The sequence below is a fragment of the Sorex araneus genome, chromosome 1 (assembly GCF_027595985.1).
Source record: "Sorex araneus isolate mSorAra2 chromosome 1, mSorAra2.pri, whole genome shotgun sequence".
NCBI classification, from domain to species: Eukaryota; Metazoa; Chordata; class Mammalia; order Eulipotyphla; family Soricidae; genus Sorex; species Sorex araneus.
Window position 1 is genome coordinate 429,648,351 of NC_073302.1, and position 20,292 is coordinate 429,668,642.

Here is a 20,292-nt window from a genome sequence, read left to right on the forward strand (position 1 = left end):
ATAGAGGCTACCCTTGGAAAAAAACATTTTTAGATAGATTTTTATCTAAAAAGTCCATCTATTTTAAATAGATTATCAGACAGCTCAACAGCGCAGTATCGCCAGACAGTTCAAGCCTACCTACAGCTTAAAAGAGGTCAATAAACTGGCAACATCTATGGATCTAAAGCAGAATTCTTACAGTAGATGTGCCAAGAGTTTCTAATAAGCATGATCAGTAAAAAGATGTAAGGAAACATGTTAGTAATATGAGGAACATAACAATAAAATAGAAATAGAAGGAAATATACTTAAAATGAAATTGTAACTATACTGTAAATAGAATATGAATGAATTACCTGAGAGATTAAGAGAAATACTTTTCCCAGAAGAAATAGAAAAGAAAAAAAGATACAAGAGAAAGAATATGTGTATATATATATATATATATATTATATTAAAAAACTCAAGGATGAGAATAGTATAAATGCCAAGTTCCCTTTTTTTTTGTTTGTTTAGTCTTTTGTCTTGAGGCCACACCCTTTGGTGTTCAGGGACCACAGCTGTGCTTGATGGCCATTCCTGGGTCTGTGCTCAAGGGCCACAGCTGGTGGTACTCAGGGGGACCATATGGCCACAGCTGATGGTCTCAGGAGGACCATGTCTGGAAGCTGTGTCACAGATGCAGCCACATGTGAGGCAAACGCCTTAACCTTTGTACTCTGTTTTAGGCCTAAATGCTGACTTCTTAATAGGACTTCCTGTTAAGGGAGGGATGAGTGGTGGGAGGGATGGAGGGTGAGGGGGGAGAGGGAGAAGAGAAAAGAGATTGTGAAGATAAATATCCTAGAGTTCAGAAAAGGTGAAAGGCCTTTGATTGGTCAAGGGCCTATAGTGTAAACAGAAAATAAGGGCAAGCACATTCCTAAGAGTACTAAAGACTATCAAGGACACTTACCGGAGCCAGAGTAAAGTGAATAGGGCTTACCTTTGCTCAAAGCCAACCCAGGTTAGATCTCTGACGTCCCTTATGGTTCCCTGGACACCACCAGGGGTGATTTCTTGAGTTCAGAGCCAGGTGTAAGCCCTGAGCATCGCTGGGTATGACCCACAAACAAAAGGCAAAACAAAAATATCAAAGGCAAAAAGAAATTTTTTAAAACAAAGAACAGAGGGCTGTACGAGTGAATGGAAGAAGAGAGCAGAGATTAGAAAGTGCTCAAAGAAAATGACTTTGACCCAGAAAATGTATATTGTCCCCCTCCCCCAAACTTTCAGATGTGTGTGAAATAAAATATCCTCAGGTATATTTGTCTCAGAAAGATTGCCATGTAAAGACCTAGATTAGAAACCCATTCAGAAGCCTGGCAAATGAGAAATAGATCTTGGAGATGTAAGGACTTTGTGATAAGTGGTGACAAATTATCCCAAGAAAATTTACCATTGCCTGATGAAAAATACTAGGACCCAGATTCTAAGCAATGAAAACCTAAGAAAGGTGAATGGGGCACACTACAAGTCCAGATACCGTGACTGGCCTTTCAGGAAAGAAAATACTCCGCATTTTAAAGACTGTCCAGATAGGCTCAAGATCTCACGGAGCTTTATTTCCTTTATGAATTTTTCTCCTTTTTTCTTGTGCCTCATAGTACTTACTTTCTTTTCTATTTTTTCTTTTTCCTAGATTTTTGGGTTGTTTTTTGCTTTTTTGGCCCCCACACTGTGCTGGGAGATGCATTCTGTGGGCCGCTCAGACACGGAGCCCAGCCTCCCTCTTGTGCTACAGTCCTTTGAGCTCTTTTCTTGGGCTCTTTTTAGCTTTCTTTTCTTCTTGCTGGAATTATTCCTAGAATAATTCCTTCCCATGCAGTCATAGATTAGTTCCTTACTGACGCTGGTTCAAAAATTCCCTTTAATTTGCCCTCCTTGTTAACTTTAACCAAAAATACAATTTTGGTTTCATTTTTTTTATTCCTCATCATTTTAAAAGCATTACTTCGTTATGTTCTAGAATTGCTACTGATTAAAGGCCTCATATTAGTTGGAAATTATTCTTCTGTTGGCAATAGCCTTCCCCCTTGCCCGGAGGTTTTTATTGCTGGAGTGTTGGAGTTTCACTGAAAGAGAGAGGACATAAGCTCCCCGTTCATCTGTCTACTCTTCTGTCTCAAGACCGAAGAAGCTATTTTAAATAGCTATTTAATATTAATATTTAAGAGATTTCCCTAGAAACAAGTCCATTTTTGTAATACACCAAATCTGCTTTCTCATGTCTTTTTTGTAAACAGTGTGTTTGGGGGGACCTAGTTTTGCATTTTAATATGTAAATTATTTGTAATTATAAATAATTAATTGTAACTATTTGACTATTTAATGGCTTAATATTTATACTATTTTAAATATGTTGAAATATTTCTATGTTCCTAGCTGTAGTGTATGTGTGTGGGTGTGGATGTAGGCAGATATCTCTATCTTTTTAAAATACGGCATGCCTTGCTAGCCAAGACCTTTCCTTGTTCCTGTTGTGTTTGTTTCTCTCTAGCTACTGGTGTTGGGTACCAGATTGAGGCCCTCCCAGCTCCGAGGCCAGTCAAGGCGATGCCCTCCATGCACAGCCAGGCCTCCCCTCCGGATGCCCACTGGTGTTTTCTGTTTTCTGTTCAGGGAAATTATTTGTGTTTGCTTTCTTCTATATTATTTCACTGCAGTTTCTAATACTCCTTTTAGACAGATTCTTTTTTTACCCTCCCCCCCAATGACTTTCTCCTCTTAGTTTTTTTCTATCATATCTTCTGTGTCATTTTCCTATAAGTTCTGCTGCTGTATCCGTTTTAGTAAGACCACTGGCTGTTTCGGTCACAGTACCCTTTTGTTTTTATTCTGTCCTTGATTTGTCAAATACCCTTTTCATAGTCTCTGCTCCTTTTATAGGAGCTTATTCTTCTTTTACATCTTCTTTTACACACGATCTTCTCTTTACATCAAGGAGAACGATGGGCTGAGGATTTGAGTCCGCAGTTGAGCTTTTCCTCTGTATCTGTGAGGTCCTGGCTTCAATCCTGAAGCCACCCCCCCCCCCAAAAAAAAAAAGATAATGAGTTTCCCAGTTTTTCCCAGTTCTGTTCTTTTCTGTGATTTATCTTTGCCTGCTCTTCTAGGTCATTCTCTCTTGTTGATTATTTTCTCATGTGCATTGTGATTCCCTTGTGAGCATTGAAATTTGTGAATAAAGGACTCTGGGGGAAAGGAAGGTCCTCGACAGTGGTTCCTTCCTACCGAGTAGGCCTGTTTTTCTCCTCGGTCCCTCGAGGCACTGGCCGAGCGTGTTCCCTCATTGTGTCAGACACGCTGTCCACCACGCAGAGGGAGTCCGTGTGGGGCTGTCAGAACAGCACCACCTTGTCTCTCTGCCCGATTTTTCTGGAAGCTGGTGGTGAAGATTCGGGCTCCCTTAGAGCTCTACCTGTGCTCCGCCCCTACAGCCCTGCTTTTTGTTTTGAAGACTTCCTCAGAAGTCTTTCATCTTTCATCTCCTGTGAATTGGACTCTGCCTCTTGGCCATGACGTCTCTGTTCACATAAACCCAGCCGTCATCCAAGATTCCTCAGGATTTATCTCTTGATGACAAGCTTTCTTCTTTTCTAGTGCTATTTACCATCGTCCCCCCCCCTTTTTTTTTTTTGCTGGAATATCTTTTCTGACAGTTTAATGAGGAGATGAGAAAGGTAATGTTGTTTGTCTTTAGTTTGCTATCTGAAGCTACAATCTCATGAGTAGCTTTTTTCTGTTAGTAGTAAAAAATTAATCTAAAATTAGCCTGCTGAATCAAAGTATGGCATTCAGATAGCTTTATGAAGCCATTTGTCCTATATTAATATAGTATTTAGATACTCCTCAGGTAAAATAAATATATTCGCTGGATAATACTTTATTTATGCACTTATTTGCATTTTTGTTATCCTTAATAAGACTGCATGAAATCTCCATTTAAAATAAAAAATTGTTTTTTTTTCTGCTGTTTACAAAACAGCTATCAGATCAGATAACAAATCAGATTCGTATTTACAAAAAATGGACTAGTTTCTAGGAGAAATCTAGACTACTTTTGAAGATACAAGTGGAAAATCTTATTTTTATTGAAATGTGTTTTGAATTGTTACTATATATGAAATAGAGTGAAGTAAAGAATTCAGCTGAAGTACAATTTATAAATCTTCACTACAAAACCACTGACATATATTTAGTGCAAGTTTGGGTTAACCCCCTTGTATCTAGGAACTTTCTGGAAATGTTTTTACTTTTAGTTCCTAAAAAATACTAAAAATTTTATATACATAAACTAATACACCTAAGTTTATTTTTGTCACCATCATGTCACCAAATAGTTAAAAAAAACATCTCTTAATGTCAATAAACCTGTGTTTAAAACCCAAATTCCTGGGACCTAAGCAGAAGTATAGCGGGAAGGGCACTTGCCTTTGCCTTGCATGCAGCCGGCCTGGATTTGAGATTCCTGGCGCCTCGTGGTCCCTGAGCCCTGCCTGAGTTCAGAGTAAGTTCTGAGCACAGTTGGGTGTGGCCTCCCAAAAATGAATGCCCATTCCACCTAAATAAGAGCACTCCAAACATTAATGAACTCTCTTACTACCAGAAGTTCCCAGATAAGTATTTTCTGTATGTAGATTTGGATTTATCTTAGAACTAAAAACGCCAATAAATGAAACATTCATATTATAAAATAGAAAATAAAAATGTCATAGTCTTCTCAGTATTTGTAGCTTGGTCTATATTCTTCTGTGTTTTCTATTCATATGCAAACATACCTCAATATAAAAGCTTTTGTCACTAGTAGGTAATAAAAATTGTGGGGCCAGAGCGATAGCACCGAGGGTAGGCTGTTTGCACGCGGCCAACCTGGGTTTGATCCCCTGCATCCTATATGGTCCCCCGAGCACGTCAGGAGTAATTCCTGAGTGCAGAGCCAGGAGTAACCCCTGGGCATCGTCGGGTGTGACTGAAAAAGAAAAAAAATTGCATTTGAGGGGCTAGAGTAATAGTACAGTGGGTAGGGTGCTTGCCTTGCATATAGCCGGCCCAGGTTTGTTCCGTGGCACCCCATATGGTTCCCTGAGCTTTCCAGGATCAAGCCCTGAGCTTAGAACCAGGTATAGGCCTCAAAGACCACCAGGTGTGGCCCCCTTTAAAAAAATTGTATGTGAATATATAAATATAACATTTTATCTAAATCGTATAAATATGATAAATTATATTTATAAAAAATTAACATTATATCTCTTAATTTGTAAAATTGCAGATTAGTAGAAATTTTATCTTTGAGAAGTTTCTTCCTGTGAATATTTTTCCCCATTTTTATTGAGGTACTATGATTTACAAAATATTTTCCTTCATACTTTGGTACCATGATTTACAGTGATACTTTCATCTGTGCATTATCCCATTGCTACATCTGTCACCAGACTATTCAGTCTGATATTTATTTAACTTTTTGAGCATATAATTGTGCTCAAATTATGCTTCATTTACAAATAGAGTTCCTTAAACCAATGACAGTAATATTTAAATGAATTGCATTAAAACAATGACATTTTTGGTTCATGGCAGTTACGTTGTAAAACATGAGATTATTTTGGAACTGTTATTTCCAAATAGCAATGATGGGGGAAATGACATTTTCTGCAAAATTCTGCTGGTTAGTGTTCTGCTGAAAAGTTAATCACCCATTTAAATAACTTCTTTAATTTAAAAAAAACTGGGGGGCCGGTGGGGTACTGGCCATCTGACAGCCTAAGGCCTCACACCCTTGGAAAGCATGTCCTCTACTACAGAGCTGTATGCCCTGGCCCTGTATATAATAGCTTTTAAAAATACCAAAAAAAACAAAAAAAAAAGGATTGGAGAGAGTACAGTGGGTAAAGCGCTTGCCTTGCACGCGGCTGACCCAGGTTCCATCCCTTGCGTCCTGTCTGGTGCCCCAGGCCTGTCAGAAGTGATCCTGCCATGCAGAGCCAGGAGCAAGCCCTGAGCACCTCCTGGTGTGGCCTGGTGTGGCTACAAAAGCCCAAGCATTATTAGTTCTAGGGAGTTCAAGTCACTCAGGAAGACAAAATGGCACATTATACTCCAGAATGTTTTTTTTTCTCCTCTTGGATATTAAGTAATGCATTCCCGGATCATGAACAATTCCTTCAAACAAACCTGTGTTTCATGTTCTGTCAGAGTCTCATTTTTCCAGGTCAACACAGTATTCTCTCTTACTCTGAGAGCTGACCCAGATAATAAATTGATGAAGGCTTTTTGTCCACTCCCTCAGTGAAAATGATCACGTTTCATACCACTCTCCACCATTCCCTGCTGGACGCCATCGTACTAGTATTCACTTACTCTCTCAACAAGCGAGTGCTTGGGTGGCTGCTCTGACTGTTCGGTGCCAGGTGCTGCTTTGGGCACTGGGTCTTGAACCATGAGCCCAACGGCTTCTGCCCATGTAGACCTTTCATTCTAAAGTAGGATGGCACTGAAGAATCGCTTGTTGTTTTACATAGACATGGCGTAGCCTTGCTAAGGGGTAAGCACCAGGGCCACAAGTAGAATAGGGAAAGAATATGTTTATCTCTGAAAGATAAACATATGCCCTGTTGCCTAACACAAGTACTGTTGTCTGTTTTCTCCTTCAATTTGCAGTTCCAATGACAGGATTCACACAGAGAGCAACTATCGATCCCGAGCTGAATGAAATACATGTCTTATCTGGACTTAGCAAAGACAAGGAAAAGAGAGAAGAGAATGTTAGAAATTCATTCTGGATTTATGACATTGTGAGGAATAGTTGGTAAGTAACACTGGTCTTTGCTATAATCCCATAACATTTCAAAAGGAGAAAGGTAAGGAAGGCCTGGCGGTAACTGATGTGATGCATTTAAATGCCTGTGTGAAGGGCCAGGGAGATAATACACGTGGGTCAGGCACAGTGCCAGGAATAAGCAGGAATAGCTCTGAGCACTGCTGGGTCTGCTGACCCCTGCCACCACCAAAAAGAAGAGTCAGTATCCGGGAGAGGGAGACGGAAGGGATTCATTTCCAGTGTCTGTCTAAGTGATGTTCAGGGAATAGATTTTACCTCTGAGTTGTTCAACTAACATATGGTTCCTTGACTTGGAATCAAGAGAATGGTATCTTAATCTAGATTCTGTTACCCAGTAGAAACAATGACTTTTTGATGTGTCCAAGGTCTTACTTTTTACGAGTGGTTAGCCTAGAGCAGGGTAGACAGCGTTGTCATTTAGCGTCTCCACAGCACAGAGAGCACCTGTCCCTGGGCACCTTGCAGACGTGATGCTGCACAGTGTTTTGGAAAACAGCTGTGTAGGAGATTCATTTCTAATATCCAGGACCACTCCAGAAGTGAATATGCTCACCAGAACAGTAGGAGAGCCTAACTTCCTCTATTCAATAATAGGGGAGGGCTTAGCAGTTATGGAATTTGTTTTCTAAATTAGTTGTCTATGAACAAAGTAAAAAACACGAGCAGTGCTTTTTTAAAAAATTGTGAATAGATAAATGGAATCACCTCTTTTCACCTTTTCTTTGAAACCTTCATGTGAATGAACTGTTAAAAGTTCACAATATGATAGGTTGCTCTTCAGTAACTTTTTTATGGATATTAAAAGAATATCAGAACTCAGTTCTACAAAACAAGATTATTTATGAGAGTGATCAGAGCTTTAAATGTTGATATGGATAAATGTACAGTTTTTGTTGGTAATCAGACATGCAGTTAATTTGCTTACTATAGCTGTGTTGATATTTTGTGTATTGCTAGTTTTCAAGGATAAAATGCCTTAAAAGCAGTATCTTACAGGTCTTGTGTCTATAAGAATGATCAAGCTGCAAAGGATAATCCAAATAAAAGTCTTCAGGAGGAAGAACCATGTCCAAGATTTGCCCATCAGCTTGTATATGATGAGTTACACAAGGTATCTTAACTGCATTGTCCCATACATTTTGTGTGACCTGCAATCTGAATGAATCCCCATATACATGTTCCTAATTATTTGTAAGTTAAACTTTTCACCAAATAGCGGACATATAGTTGAATATGTCACTGTCACTGTCATCCTGTTGCTCATCGATTTGTTGGAGCGGGCACCAGTAACGTCTCTCATTGTGAGAGTTACTGTTACTGTTTTTGGCATATCCAATATGCACAGGTAGCTTGCCAGGCTCTGCTGTGGGGACGCAATACTCTCGGTAGCTTGCCGGGCTCTCCAAGAGGGGCGGAGGAATCGAACACAGGTCGGCCGAGTGAAAGGCCCAACCCTGTGCTATCGTTCCAGCGATATGTAACAGACATATTCTCCCTAAAATTCTTTACAAAACTAAGCATTTTTTGCATAGTTCATTATTTCTGGCACTTTTGTTCCTTTGAAAATGGCCAGTAGGGCCTGAGAGATAGTCCAGAAGATTAGGTACTTGCCTTACCTGAGGCTGTGTGGGCTGCAACCCTGGTTCAAATTCCGGGTACCACATATGGTCCCCTGAGCACTGCTGGGTGTGGCCCCAGCCCTCCCCCCACTCTACCCCCCAGCCCCATGTGTCCAGTGGCCAATGTTTGGCTGCATTAGTCACACATGTACTGTGGCCTGTTGTTTCTACAATATGAACATCCAAGTTAATGTGTACATTTTTCAGCATTGGGGGATCTTGTCATATAGAATAAGAAAGTATATGTAACTTTCAGGTTTTTTCTCATTATGTAAGAAGTTTTTTCTGTCTTTTCTCTCAGCTTTGTGAAAATTGCCCTACATTTCGAAGTTATGTTTCGTTAATTGTTTAGATGATTTCTGTAACTGTTTTTCTGGGTTCTTGCTTTTAAGGCCATTGGTAATTACTTAAATTCTCTATCATGAGAGACTTAGGCAAAGGATAACATGAAAACAATTATGGTTTTTTCTTTTAGGATTTCCCAAAGTAAAGGGTAAATGCATTTATAACTGTATGATAGAAATAATACCTCTGATTAGATGATATTGTTGGTGTTTCCAAATTTCAGGAAGTGCTTTGACACGATGTCAAGAACAGAAGATCTCTAAACTGCAATTAATATAGTGAAACAGTTATTGTATTCTTTATATATTTCCTTTTTGGCTTTAATTGAAAGATGGGTAATACTTTAAAAATTTATCCTAGACATTATATATCATTTAATATTTGGCATTAAAGACTAAAACAAATTAAGTGTATTAAAATTTTATTTTATTTTTTTTTTTATATATATGTACACATACTTTAATGAAAATTACTACAACAGGTCAAACTGGAGGTTCATGCAACACACTTTGGCAAATGCAGTTTTAGGTACAATGAATTGTCTGGAAAGCTAAGCAGTCTCTTTCCTAGCTAAAAGCATGAGCAGGAATGATGAGGCAGTATGATCACAGATGAGAAAATTGCAAAAGACTTTGCTTCTTCAAATCAAAGTGGGAGAGGGAATGGTTTCTAAGACACTTGCAATGTCATTGTTGTACTAAAAATATCATCATATCAAAACTGACGCCATAATGTTAAGACACATAGATAGGCACAGGTGAATAAGAAACATGGTCTTAAAATTTTCTGTGATCCTTTAAAAAAAGTATTTGTTTTAAAAATATGGAACGCTTCACGAATTTGCGTGTCATCCTTGCGCAGGGGCCATGCTAATCTTCTCTGTATCGTTCCAATTTTAGTATATGTGCTGCCGAAGCGAGCACTGTATTAAAATTTTAGAAGTATCTTATTATACATCTACATTCATGTGTGTCTATTGAAATTTTTTTTTCTTATTATGACCAACATTTTATTAGCTTGTTAATTCCTGTTATTCATTGCTCTAAGCAAACTGATTATTGGATCAGCTTCGTACTATCATTGCTTTTGTTTCATGGGCTCTGTCATCAATGTATTTGCAGTTATATGACTCATCTTAATATAAAGTGTCATTTGATGCTAGAGTGATGTGAGTGTAAAGGCAGTTAGTTGCCTTGCAGGCAGTTAGCCCCAAGTGGATCCTTGAACCAGCTAGGAGTTACAGCTGAGTACCACCAGGTGTGGCCCAAAACTCTCCATCCCCAAAACACCAGTCAGAACCCTTTTTTCAGAGCATAGTCTTCCTTGCAAGCTTTGTGGTTGTAATACACACACACACACACATTAAGAAAGCAGTCATATTACCTTAAAGTAAAGTGGAACCTTAAGAAAAATAGAGAAATTAGAGATGTAATAATAATAATGTATTAGTATTTATATTCTGTAATAATATATGATAATAAAATAGTTGCTTCATAATTTGCAAAGTATAAATTATCAAGAATTATATAATTCTAAGATAGGACTGAACTTTCTACCCTCACCTTTATTTAATTTCTGGTATATTTTGTAAGGGCTGGAGCAATAGCACAGTGGCTAGGGTGTTTGCTTTGCATGCGGCCAATCCAGGTTCAGTTCTTTCATCCCTCTCGGAGAACCAGCAAGCCACTGAGAGTATCTCGCCCGCACAGCAGAGCCTGGGAAGCTACCTGTGGCAGATTCGGTATGCCAAAAACAGTAACAGTAAGTCTCACAGTGGAGACATTACTGATGCCAACTCAAGCAAATCGATGAGCAACGGGATGGCATCGATACAGTGATAGTGATATAATAACAATAGTATAATAATAATGCTTTATTTTACATAAGAGCTAAGAATGTCTATTATGTACTACCACCAAAATGAATAAATTTTACTATGACTAGTACATTTTTACTATGATTTTGAATGTGTGTGCATTTTTTATTTTTTTTTAATTTTTTTAAAATTTATTTATTTTTTAATTAGTGAGTCACAGTGAGGGTACAGTTACAGATTTTTACATTTTTGTGCTCATGTTTCCCTCATACAAAGAGAACCCATCCCTTCACCAGTGCCCATTCTCCACCACAAATAAACCCATCATCCCTCCCATCCCCCCAATCCCATCTCCCCCACCCCACCCTGCCACTGTGGCAGGGTATTCCCTTCTGTTCTCTCTCTCTAATTAGGTGTTGTGGTTTGCAATAAAGGTGTTGAGTGGCCATTGTGTTCAGTCTCTAGTCTACATTCAGCCCGCAACTCCCTTCCCCCACATGGCATGTGTGCATTTTTTAAAATCCAGTATATTTTGTTCTTTACAGGTTCATTATTTATTTGGTGGAAATCCAGGAAAATCTTGCTCTCCAAAAATGAGATTAGATGATTTCTGGTCACTGAAGTTGTGTCGGCCTTCAAAGGATTACTTGCTGAGGCATTGCAAGTACCTCATAAGAAAACACAGGTAAAAGAATGCCATTGTGACCTTCCACTGGACAGTATCTGACATTAGTATTATCTAAGCCTTGGGGATGAATTTCTGGTAATTACTTTGATAAATAGTTACAAAGATAAATAATTACTTTGGAAATTGAGAAACAGGAATATAATTACTGTGAAGGCTGTGACTTTTGTCAGTTCCCTCTTATATGTCCTTATTTTTACTTTACTCTTTCAAGGAAACTGCGAAGTAAAAATAGATATCAGTGCTAACAATTTCCAAATAAAGAATAAGGAAGTGTCATCCATTACAGATGCTCAATAAGTTTTTCATCCTAGACTTTGGGGGAAAACAAAAATCCTTCCTCCAAGTTTCCATTCTTAGGATTGTAAGCAAAAAAATAACAAGGAACAGTAAGTATTCTAAAAGCCATAACTGTAACAGGTTAAGCACTGTTTTTGTACAAGTGAAGTGTTTAGGGATGTGATTTTTTTTTTTCTTTTTTGGGTCACACACGGCATTGCACAGGGGTTACTCCTGGCTCTGCACTCAGGAATTACTCCTGGAGATGCTCAGGGGACCATATGGGATGCTGGGAATCGAACCCAGGTTGGCCGAGTGCAAGGCAAACGCCCTACCCGCTGTGCGATGGCTCCAGCCCCAGGGATGTGATTTTAAATAGGAGTGTTAGAATAGGCTTCGCTGCAGAAGATGGCATTGTATAGCGTATAATGTACTAATGTATCGCTCCACCTCATCCATAAAAAATACTATAAATAAAATTATTTCTGTTTCTAAAGTATCTGTTAATCATCTCCAGTGGACACTACAAATATAACCATTTATTTCAATTTCATCTCAACTTGGTTTTTGTTTTATACCCTCGTGCTAGACTAGAACAATAGCACAGCGGGTAGGGTGTTTGCCTTGCACACGGCCGACCAGGTTTAATTTCTCCGTCCCTCTCGGAGAGTCCAGCAAGCTACCGAGAGTATCTCTCCCGCACGGCAGAGCCTGGCAAGCTACCCGTGGTGTATTCCATATGCCAAAAACAGTAACAAGTCTCACAATGAGACGTTACTGATGCCCGCTTGAGCAAATCGATGGGACAACAGTGCTACAGTGCTGCCCCCATGCTGGGGGTGCTGTGCAGTCCTGGAGGTGACCCCAGGGCCTTGAACATGCTGGTTATGTGCTCTCCTTCCTGAGCCACATCCGCAGCCCGCCACCTGTTCTCTGTGGGATATACCGGATTCTTTCCAAGTTCTATTTTGTGATCAGTACCCCTGACCTGCTTTTGCGGCTCAGTGGATCCTGCTTATGGTTAGGAAGTGTTCTTGTCCAGGGGCAGCTCCGCATCTGCCTGGCCGTTGTTTCTGCAGGGACCCCCAGCTTTACAGCCCACTCTGATTCTCATCTGCATTTTTTTTCCCCCCCGGTATCCACAGTGACTTTCCAGACACAGAAAATTCCAGTCCACATAAGAGACATTTCCAATCTTTTACATAATTTTAGACAACTATTATTCTTGTTTATGTCTTCTAGGTTTGAAGAGAAGGCCCAGATGGATCCCCTTAGTGCTTTGAAGTATTTACAAAATGACCTTTACATAACTGTGGATCATTCAGACCCAGAAGAGACAAAAGAGGTAAATGTGATAATACACTTTAGAAATTGAACATTTTTTTTTTTAGAATCTAAATCATATTTGCTGATTTGACCTTTGCCTTTAAAGATGGAGAGGACAATATGATGATACTATAATCTATAAAGTGGCACAGAGCAGATGAAATAAAAATTGAGTAGGGCCTATTTTTACGTGCTGCTACAGGATTCAAGTCACAGAAAACTTTGGATCTGGAGCTATAGCACAGTGGGTAGGGCATTTGCCTTGCACACGGCTGACCTGCATTCAATTCCCAGCATCCTATATGGTCCCCCGAGCACTGCCAGGAGTAATTCCTGAGTGCATGAGCCAGGAATAACCCCTGTGCATTGCCAGGTGTGACCCAGAAAGCCAAAAAAAAAGAAAACTCTGGTTCATTCATAGGAGGAGTTCCAGATAGCTCAGTAAGAATTCTGACTGAGGGGCCGGAGAGAGTGCACAGAGAAAATTGCCTTGCAGACCCCAGGTTCAGTCCCTGGCACCACACATGGTCTCCTTTTTTTTTTTTTTTCTTTTCTTTTTGGGTCACACCCAGCAGTGCATTCAGGAATTACCCCTGGCACTGCTCAGGGGGCCATATGGAATGCTGGGAATCGAACCTGGGTTGGCTGCGTGCAAGGCAAACGCCCTACCCTCTGTGTTATCACTCCAGCCCTGAACACATGGGCTCCTTAACTCTGCCAAGAATGTCCCTGAACACACAGCCAGGGGAACTCCCTCAGATTAAGAGAAAACTTAACTGAGATATTAGTGTTGTATATTGAGAAGGAAATCAAACATTTTATTGGTTCCATAGTTCCATATTGCTTTTACTTAAGCTTACTTAATATTTCAGTATCAGCTTTGCTTCTAATACTCCAGAATCCCTTAAGGGAAGAAGGGGAGGGGCCTGGAACAATGGCACAGCAGGGAGGGCGTTTGCCTTGAATGCAGCCAACCCAGTTTTGATCCCCAGCACCCCAACATGGTCCCCGCCCCAAGCACTACCAAGAGTGATTGCTGAGCATAGAGCTGGGAGTAAATAAGCTCTGGGCACTGCCAGGTGTGGCCCAAAAATAAAAATAGAGAGAAAAAGAAGGGGAAAAGTAAAGACAGTCTGGGTAGGAAGAAACTCCTTGCTGCCTTTCACATGAACTGAATCTGTACTCTGTGTGTGTGTGTGTGTGTGTGTGTGTGTGTGTGTGTGTGTGTGTGTGTGTGTGTGTGTAGCTTTTTGTTACATAACATGGATTGGGAGAAACTCTTTCTAAAGATAATATTTTAGCATTGACTTGTTTATCCAGTCTGTGAATACATCTGCAGTGAGTTTCATGGTCCTCCGGCCTCTCTGCTGACTTCCCCTGTACCAGCCGTCCTTGTTCCTAGTACATACTGTCATCTGTTGTACCTTCCACTGACAGAAGTGGTGTTTACATGCTGTTCTGTCCCTTTCCTTCGTTTTCATTTTAGCTGTTGCTTTGCTTCAATTTTCTTTTTCTTTGCCTTTTCTTTTTTCTTTTTTCTTTTTCTTTTCTTTTCTTCTCCTCCTCAGTTCCTTTTTTTCCAATGCAGTGCTGGGGAGTTGGGGATTGGTTTTTAGGTGTTCGCCTTGCATGTAGCCTACCCGGGTTATATTCCCCCGCCCCTCTCGGAGAGCCCTGCAAGCTACTGAGAGTATCTCGCCCACACTGCAGAGCCTGGCAAGCTACCCATGGTGTATTCGATATGCCAAAAACAGTAACAAGTCTCACAGTGGAGACGTTACTGGTGCCTGCTCAAACAAATCGATGAGCAGCGGGATGACAGTGACAGTGATACACGCAATTGTACTCAGGGCTTACTACTGGCTCTGTGCTTAAGAATCACTCCCGGTGGGGTTCAGGGGAACATGTGGAGTGCCTGAGGTTGAACCCAGGCTACCCGCATGCAAGGTGAGAGCCTTACCTGCTGTACTGTCTCTCTGCTTCCGTTTTATAATAGCAGCATCAAGTACTGCTTTTGCTCCGTTGTGCTCTGACATAGATTTAATGTTGAGTCACTTTTAGGCATCAGATTCTTCATCCTTCTGAGCGGCGGAGACTGTATGTCCTTGGCACCCACGCACAGGGCTTGCCCTTTCCTAGCTGCCCGCTGTGAAAATACAGCCTGTTTCACTTCCGCAGTGTGGGGTGCAGCTCTTCGTCAGCAGAACGCGCTTAGAGCCCCACTGAAGGGAGACGCTGCATTGTCTTTCCTTCACTCTTTAGTCAGTTCGTGTTTCTATTTGAAGTAGAGAAAATTATAGTTTTGCCAAACAGTAGAGTATGTTTGGTTTAATCTGTATGGTTATAACCGAAATAGTTGTGAAGAAGCCATTACTGGTCATTTGTTAGATCTTACTTTTGACTCTTTTAAATAGGTTTTCTTGTCTTTTTCTCCATATTATATCTAAAATTTGACTATAGTTCAGAAACACTTTTCTCTTTTTTTTTTTTAAATCCAAACAAAATATTGCAGAGTAAATAATTTCAGCTGTATGAGCTGTAAGTAGGCCAAAGAAAACAGTTTGTTCTTAAAGCTAAGCTAAAAACCAGGGCAAGGAGATACCCTCAAGTACAGATAGAGCCATTGAAAAATTTTTGGTGTGGGTTTTTCTTTTTTGCCTTTCCTAAATAGTACCAAGTTATGATTTAGTATGCTCTGGGCTTCTGTGCCATTTCTGGAACTGCTTTGTCTGTCAGGAGTTGTTGAGTCCTAACTAAGATATGATGTTGGACATGCTGCACGGGTGTGTTGGCTTCGGAACTGGCTGCAGACACTTTTCAAAGCAATATTCTCTGCTTTTAGTAGGAAACTGAAAACACATCTGGCCTTGAGAATTACAAAATAGCTGGTGAGGGTATTTTCTGGTTTTAAAGATGTGTGACTCCGGGCCAGAGTGATAGAACAGCAGGACGGGGCGTTGGCCTTGCACACGGCTGACCCAGGCTCAGTCTCCAGCATCCCACAGTTCCCCCGGCCTGCCAGAAGTAATTCTTCAGCACAAGCCCTGAGTACCAAAGGGTGTGACCCCAAAATTTTTTTAAAATGATGTGAATAGATTTTTTGGGGGGAGGGAATACTTCTAGTGGCAGTTTATTTTTACTTTTAGTGGCACTTTTATTTTAGTGGCAGTGATATTTATCTGTAGTATTTATTAATAAGACTTACAGGTCTTCACTTTCCTTATGAAAACCTTCCGTTCTACTTGAGGAGCTGGAGAGTTAGAGAGTTAGTGCTGCCAGCAATTCACTTGCCGGGAATGCAGCTGACCTGGGTTGGACCCCCTGTGGCTCCCGAGTCCTCCGGGAGAGGTCCAGGAGAGCACAGCCGGAGTGAGCCCTGAGCACAGCCGGGCATGGCCGGAGCTCCTGACCCACCCCACCACCCGGTTCTACTTACTAGTGAAGTCTTTACTGCTACGTATTTGCTCTGTAGTAGATTTTCTTATGAATGTTAAGTTTTTCATTGTATTAAATACATCAGCAACTAAACATAGTTTTTAAGATTTTTCCTTTGGAGGGGAAAGGTGCCTCACTATGATTCAGGGTCCGTCGAGGGTCAGTAGTGGTGCCTGTGACCAGGGAAAGGATGGGTTCCCCAACTACGGACCAAGCAGTGGTTCTTTTCCTGTTCCATTTTTCAAAACATACGTTCTAAATCGGTGGTGACACTCTACGAAGTTTTATGAAAATCCTTTCTTTCTAGAAAATGCCTTGAAAAGAATACCTACAAAATCCCACCATTTTACCTAGTGAGAAAAAGCTTTTTGGCCAGTATTGGACATTTTGTATTAATTTTCCTTTTTTATACTCTACCAAGGGCTGGAGCGATAGTACAGCAGTTGGGCGTTCGCCTTTCACGCGGCCGAACCGAGTTCGATTCCTCCGCCCCTCTCGGAGAGCCCGGCAAGCTACCGAGAGTATCGAGCCCGCACGGCAGAGCCTGGCAAGCTACCCATGCGTATTGGATATGCCAAAAACAGTAACAATAAGTCTCTCAATGAGAGACGGTACTAGTGCCCACTCGAACAAATCGATGAGCAATGGGATGACAGTGATAATCTTCCAAAGTACTACTATTGTCATTCCTTTAACAGACGTGTATTGCCTCCTTCCAGTATGCCAGGCATTCTCTAAGCACAGGAGCTACCTCACTGACCCCAACAGGATCCCCACCCCTGGGAGATAACGACTGTTTACAACAGTTAAACAGTAAACATAATGAATAAGCAAAGTATATTGAAATTGACTTGATAAGTATTTAGGAAAATTGAAGTATGAAGGGAGATAATAGTATAGAAAGTATGAATTGGGCATTTGAAGCCTTAAATAGAATGACTATGCCAGGCTCCTTCACAGGTGAGTTTCACACGGAGCAGGATGTGGGAGGGAGCTAAGCAGATCATTTGGAAGGGAGAGTTCCTGGCTGGCTAGAGCAAACACCCTAGCATAGGAGCAGTCTGGTAATGTTGGGATAGCAGCAGGGAGGTCTTTCTGTCTGGAATAGATGTGAAAAGGGCAAGGAGATATTCGAGGTGAGACAGGAGATGAGAACAGATTATAAATGTCTTCCTGAGCCCTTATTTTGACTTTCATTTTTTTGCTGATTAATTCAGAAGCCAGTTTAGGATCTTGAATGATAGGGGGATAGGGTGCTTGCCTTGCATGTGGCCAACCTGAGTTTGATCCCCCCCTCCTCCCGCATCCCCAAGAACCGCCAGAAATAATTCCTGAGTACAGAGCCAGAAGTAAACTCTGAGCCTGGCTGAGTGTGGCAAAACAAACAGACAAACAAACAAAACAAAGCCACTTTAGGATATTGTGCAAAAGAATGTTATTACATGCTTTTCTTAAGTGTTTTCTTAGTTTTGGTTTTGCATTTGGTTTTTGAGCCATACCCAGTGATGCTCAGGGTTATACAGATCGTATAATGCTCTCGGGTCATGCAGATAGTCTCTGAAATGGAACCAGAGACTCCTACGTGCAAAGCATTCACTCCAACCCTTTGAGTCATCTCTTCGACCTCTGGTTTTTTGGTTTTTTTTTTTTTTAATCTTATGAGGAGAAATTATGCACCTTGAGCTAGGATGAGGGCAACTCCAGAATGAAGTACCTTTATTTCTTTATTTTAGGGAGCCTCCAGGACCATGCCTTGCAGTATTCAGAGAGTCTTAAAGGGACAGGAATCCAATTTCGGGCCTCATTGATGCAAGGCACGTGTTCCAGCACTTTGATCTGTCTCCCCTTTTTAAAATTTTTATTATGGGGAGTTTTGGGTTATACTCAGCAGTACACAGGGATCACTCCTGGAGGAGCTCAGAGACCACATGGGATGCCAGGGATCAAACCTGGGCCGGCCATGTGCCAGGCAAATGCCCTACTCGTTATACTATAGCTTGAGCCCATGTTTCCTGTTTAATTAGATAATTCTGGCTACTGTCTTGACAATAGGCTACACGGGAACAAGACAAAATAGAAAGGCCTGTGAAAGAGATGGCAGAAATCTAAGCGGAGAGGTGATGGTTTCTTAGACCAGAGCATAGAAGAGAGTAAGAAATACAGTAGATCAGAGTCTCAATATTGTCAGGGTAGAACCAATAGGAATTTATGATGGATTAGTTACAGGATTTTGAAGAAGACACTGAAGTTTGGGGCCCGAAAACCTGGAAGGATAAGAGTTACTGTCAACAGAAATGGTACTGTTCTCGAGCGGGTGGTTAGTGGCCTGGGTGGATGCTCCTGGCTGGACTCTGCCACCTAGTTTGGGACATACTCTGAGATGCCAGTGAAACCGCCAACTGAGATACTTGAGTGACATTTGGGTAGTCAAGTCTGAGCCTGGGATAAAAACGTGATTATTCAAGTAGTGTAATATCACTTGGTACCTGGAGGCCTCAGAGCTCAGGAGATGATTCAGCAGCACGACTCAAGCCTTGCTTGTGTGAGAAGTGGAGAGAAGGAAGGAAAGGAGGAAGGATGGAGAGAGGGAGGGAGGAAGAAAGGAAAAGAAGGAGGGGGAAGGAGGAAGGAAAGAGAAGGGAAAAGGGAAAGAAAGAGAGCAAGCGAGCGAGGCCGCTATGTTATCAGTTCCTCGTAGTTAATCTTATTACTAAAATAAAAATTTCTCCCCATCCTTCTCCATAGGAATACAAAGAAATATTGCGCGTTTAGTTTCAGACTATCATAGTAAAGCACATATCCCAATAAAACGGGTCATGTGAACTTTATGGTTCCCTAGTACACGTAGAAGTTATATTTACAAATAGTTCTATAGTATTTTAACTGTAGTTCTTGTACAGTAGCATTTTCTTTCTTTTTTTCTTTTTAAGAAAAAACATATTGATGTTCTTTAATTTAAAAGGCAGAAATCATTTGGTGGCGTTGGGAAGGTAGCTCCAAAGGCTGGAGTACTTGCTTTCCCGCAGAGGCCCTGGGTTTGCTGCCTGCAGCCCTGCAGCAGCCTGGCTGGGAGCAAACCTGGAGCAAACTGGGTGTAGCTTCCTGCCTTGGGGTGTGGCCTAAAAACAACAAACCAAAGAAACCGAGAAATTGGTCACATGTATGGACTGAAAGCCTGTTCTTCCCCGACTGGTAGCTCAGTGGAAGAGCGTGTGCCGCACTTGTGTGAGGCTTGATCCCAGCGCCATCAAAAATAAAAGACAAGATAATAGACACACCACAGTCTAGGTAATATTTTCAGCTGATCTCTCTGGCAGAGAGGACTGATAACCAGAGCCATGAGCACTGCCAGGTGTATAAAAAAAAAGAGAGAGTAACTATTTTCTTTTTTTTAATTTTGTTGACCTGAGAGGCTTCTAAAATCTCAGGGCTTGGGCGAATGGAGACATTACTGAGACCACTTGAGAAATTCGACGATCAACAGGATGATGATGATGATGATGATGATGATGATGATGATGTTCCTTAATATATGTGTTCATAATAACTCCAATACTTTGTGCAGTATTTTGAACAAAATTTTAGCCCAATTTTTAAAAGTTACCATATTCTTTTCTCTAAACGTGATGTTCTAGTTGTCAGTATTTGTAATTTATGTAAGATGTACTGCGTGACATGCAGTGTCTAATAAATTATCAAAAATACACAGGTTGTTTTTCTCCAGTGAACTTAAGCAGCTAATTTGATTCATTTCTTTTACAGTTTCAGCTCCTGGCTTCAGCTCTGTTCAAATCGGGTTCAGATTTTACGGCTCTTGGTAAGTATTTTGATGTAGCTTCTCTATCCAAATGTTCTGGCATTTTGCTTTCTTTTAAGTGAAGCAGTAGATGAGACATTCATGTAAATAAATGAAACAAGTGTCTTA

The 20,292-nt window shown here is 40.8% G+C and overlaps 1 protein-coding gene and 1 non-coding gene across 8 annotated transcripts in view; one reads left to right on the forward strand and one right to left on the reverse strand.

Annotated features, from left to right (window-relative positions):
- MKLN1 (muskelin 1) overlaps window positions 1-20,292 on the forward strand; it is a 347,617-nt gene that overhangs the window by 311,260 nt on the left and 16,065 nt on the right. For all 7 annotated transcript variants that reach the window (XM_055124497.1, XM_055124493.1, XM_055124502.1 and 4 more), the window contains 5 exons: window positions 6,682-6,829; window positions 7,859-7,973; window positions 11,188-11,327; window positions 12,849-12,951; window positions 20,130-20,184. In XM_055124497.1, coding sequence (XP_054980472.1) covers window positions 6,682-6,829; window positions 7,859-7,973; window positions 11,188-11,327; window positions 12,849-12,951; window positions 20,130-20,184 — 561 coding nt within the window. The remainder of the gene's footprint in view (window positions 1-6,681; window positions 6,830-7,858; window positions 7,974-11,187; window positions 11,328-12,848; window positions 12,952-20,129; window positions 20,185-20,292) is intronic.
- On the reverse strand, window positions 9,643-9,749 carry LOC129401237 (U6 spliceosomal RNA). Its single transcript, XR_008628169.1, has one exon. It is a non-coding gene; the product is annotated as a U6 spliceosomal RNA (small nuclear RNA).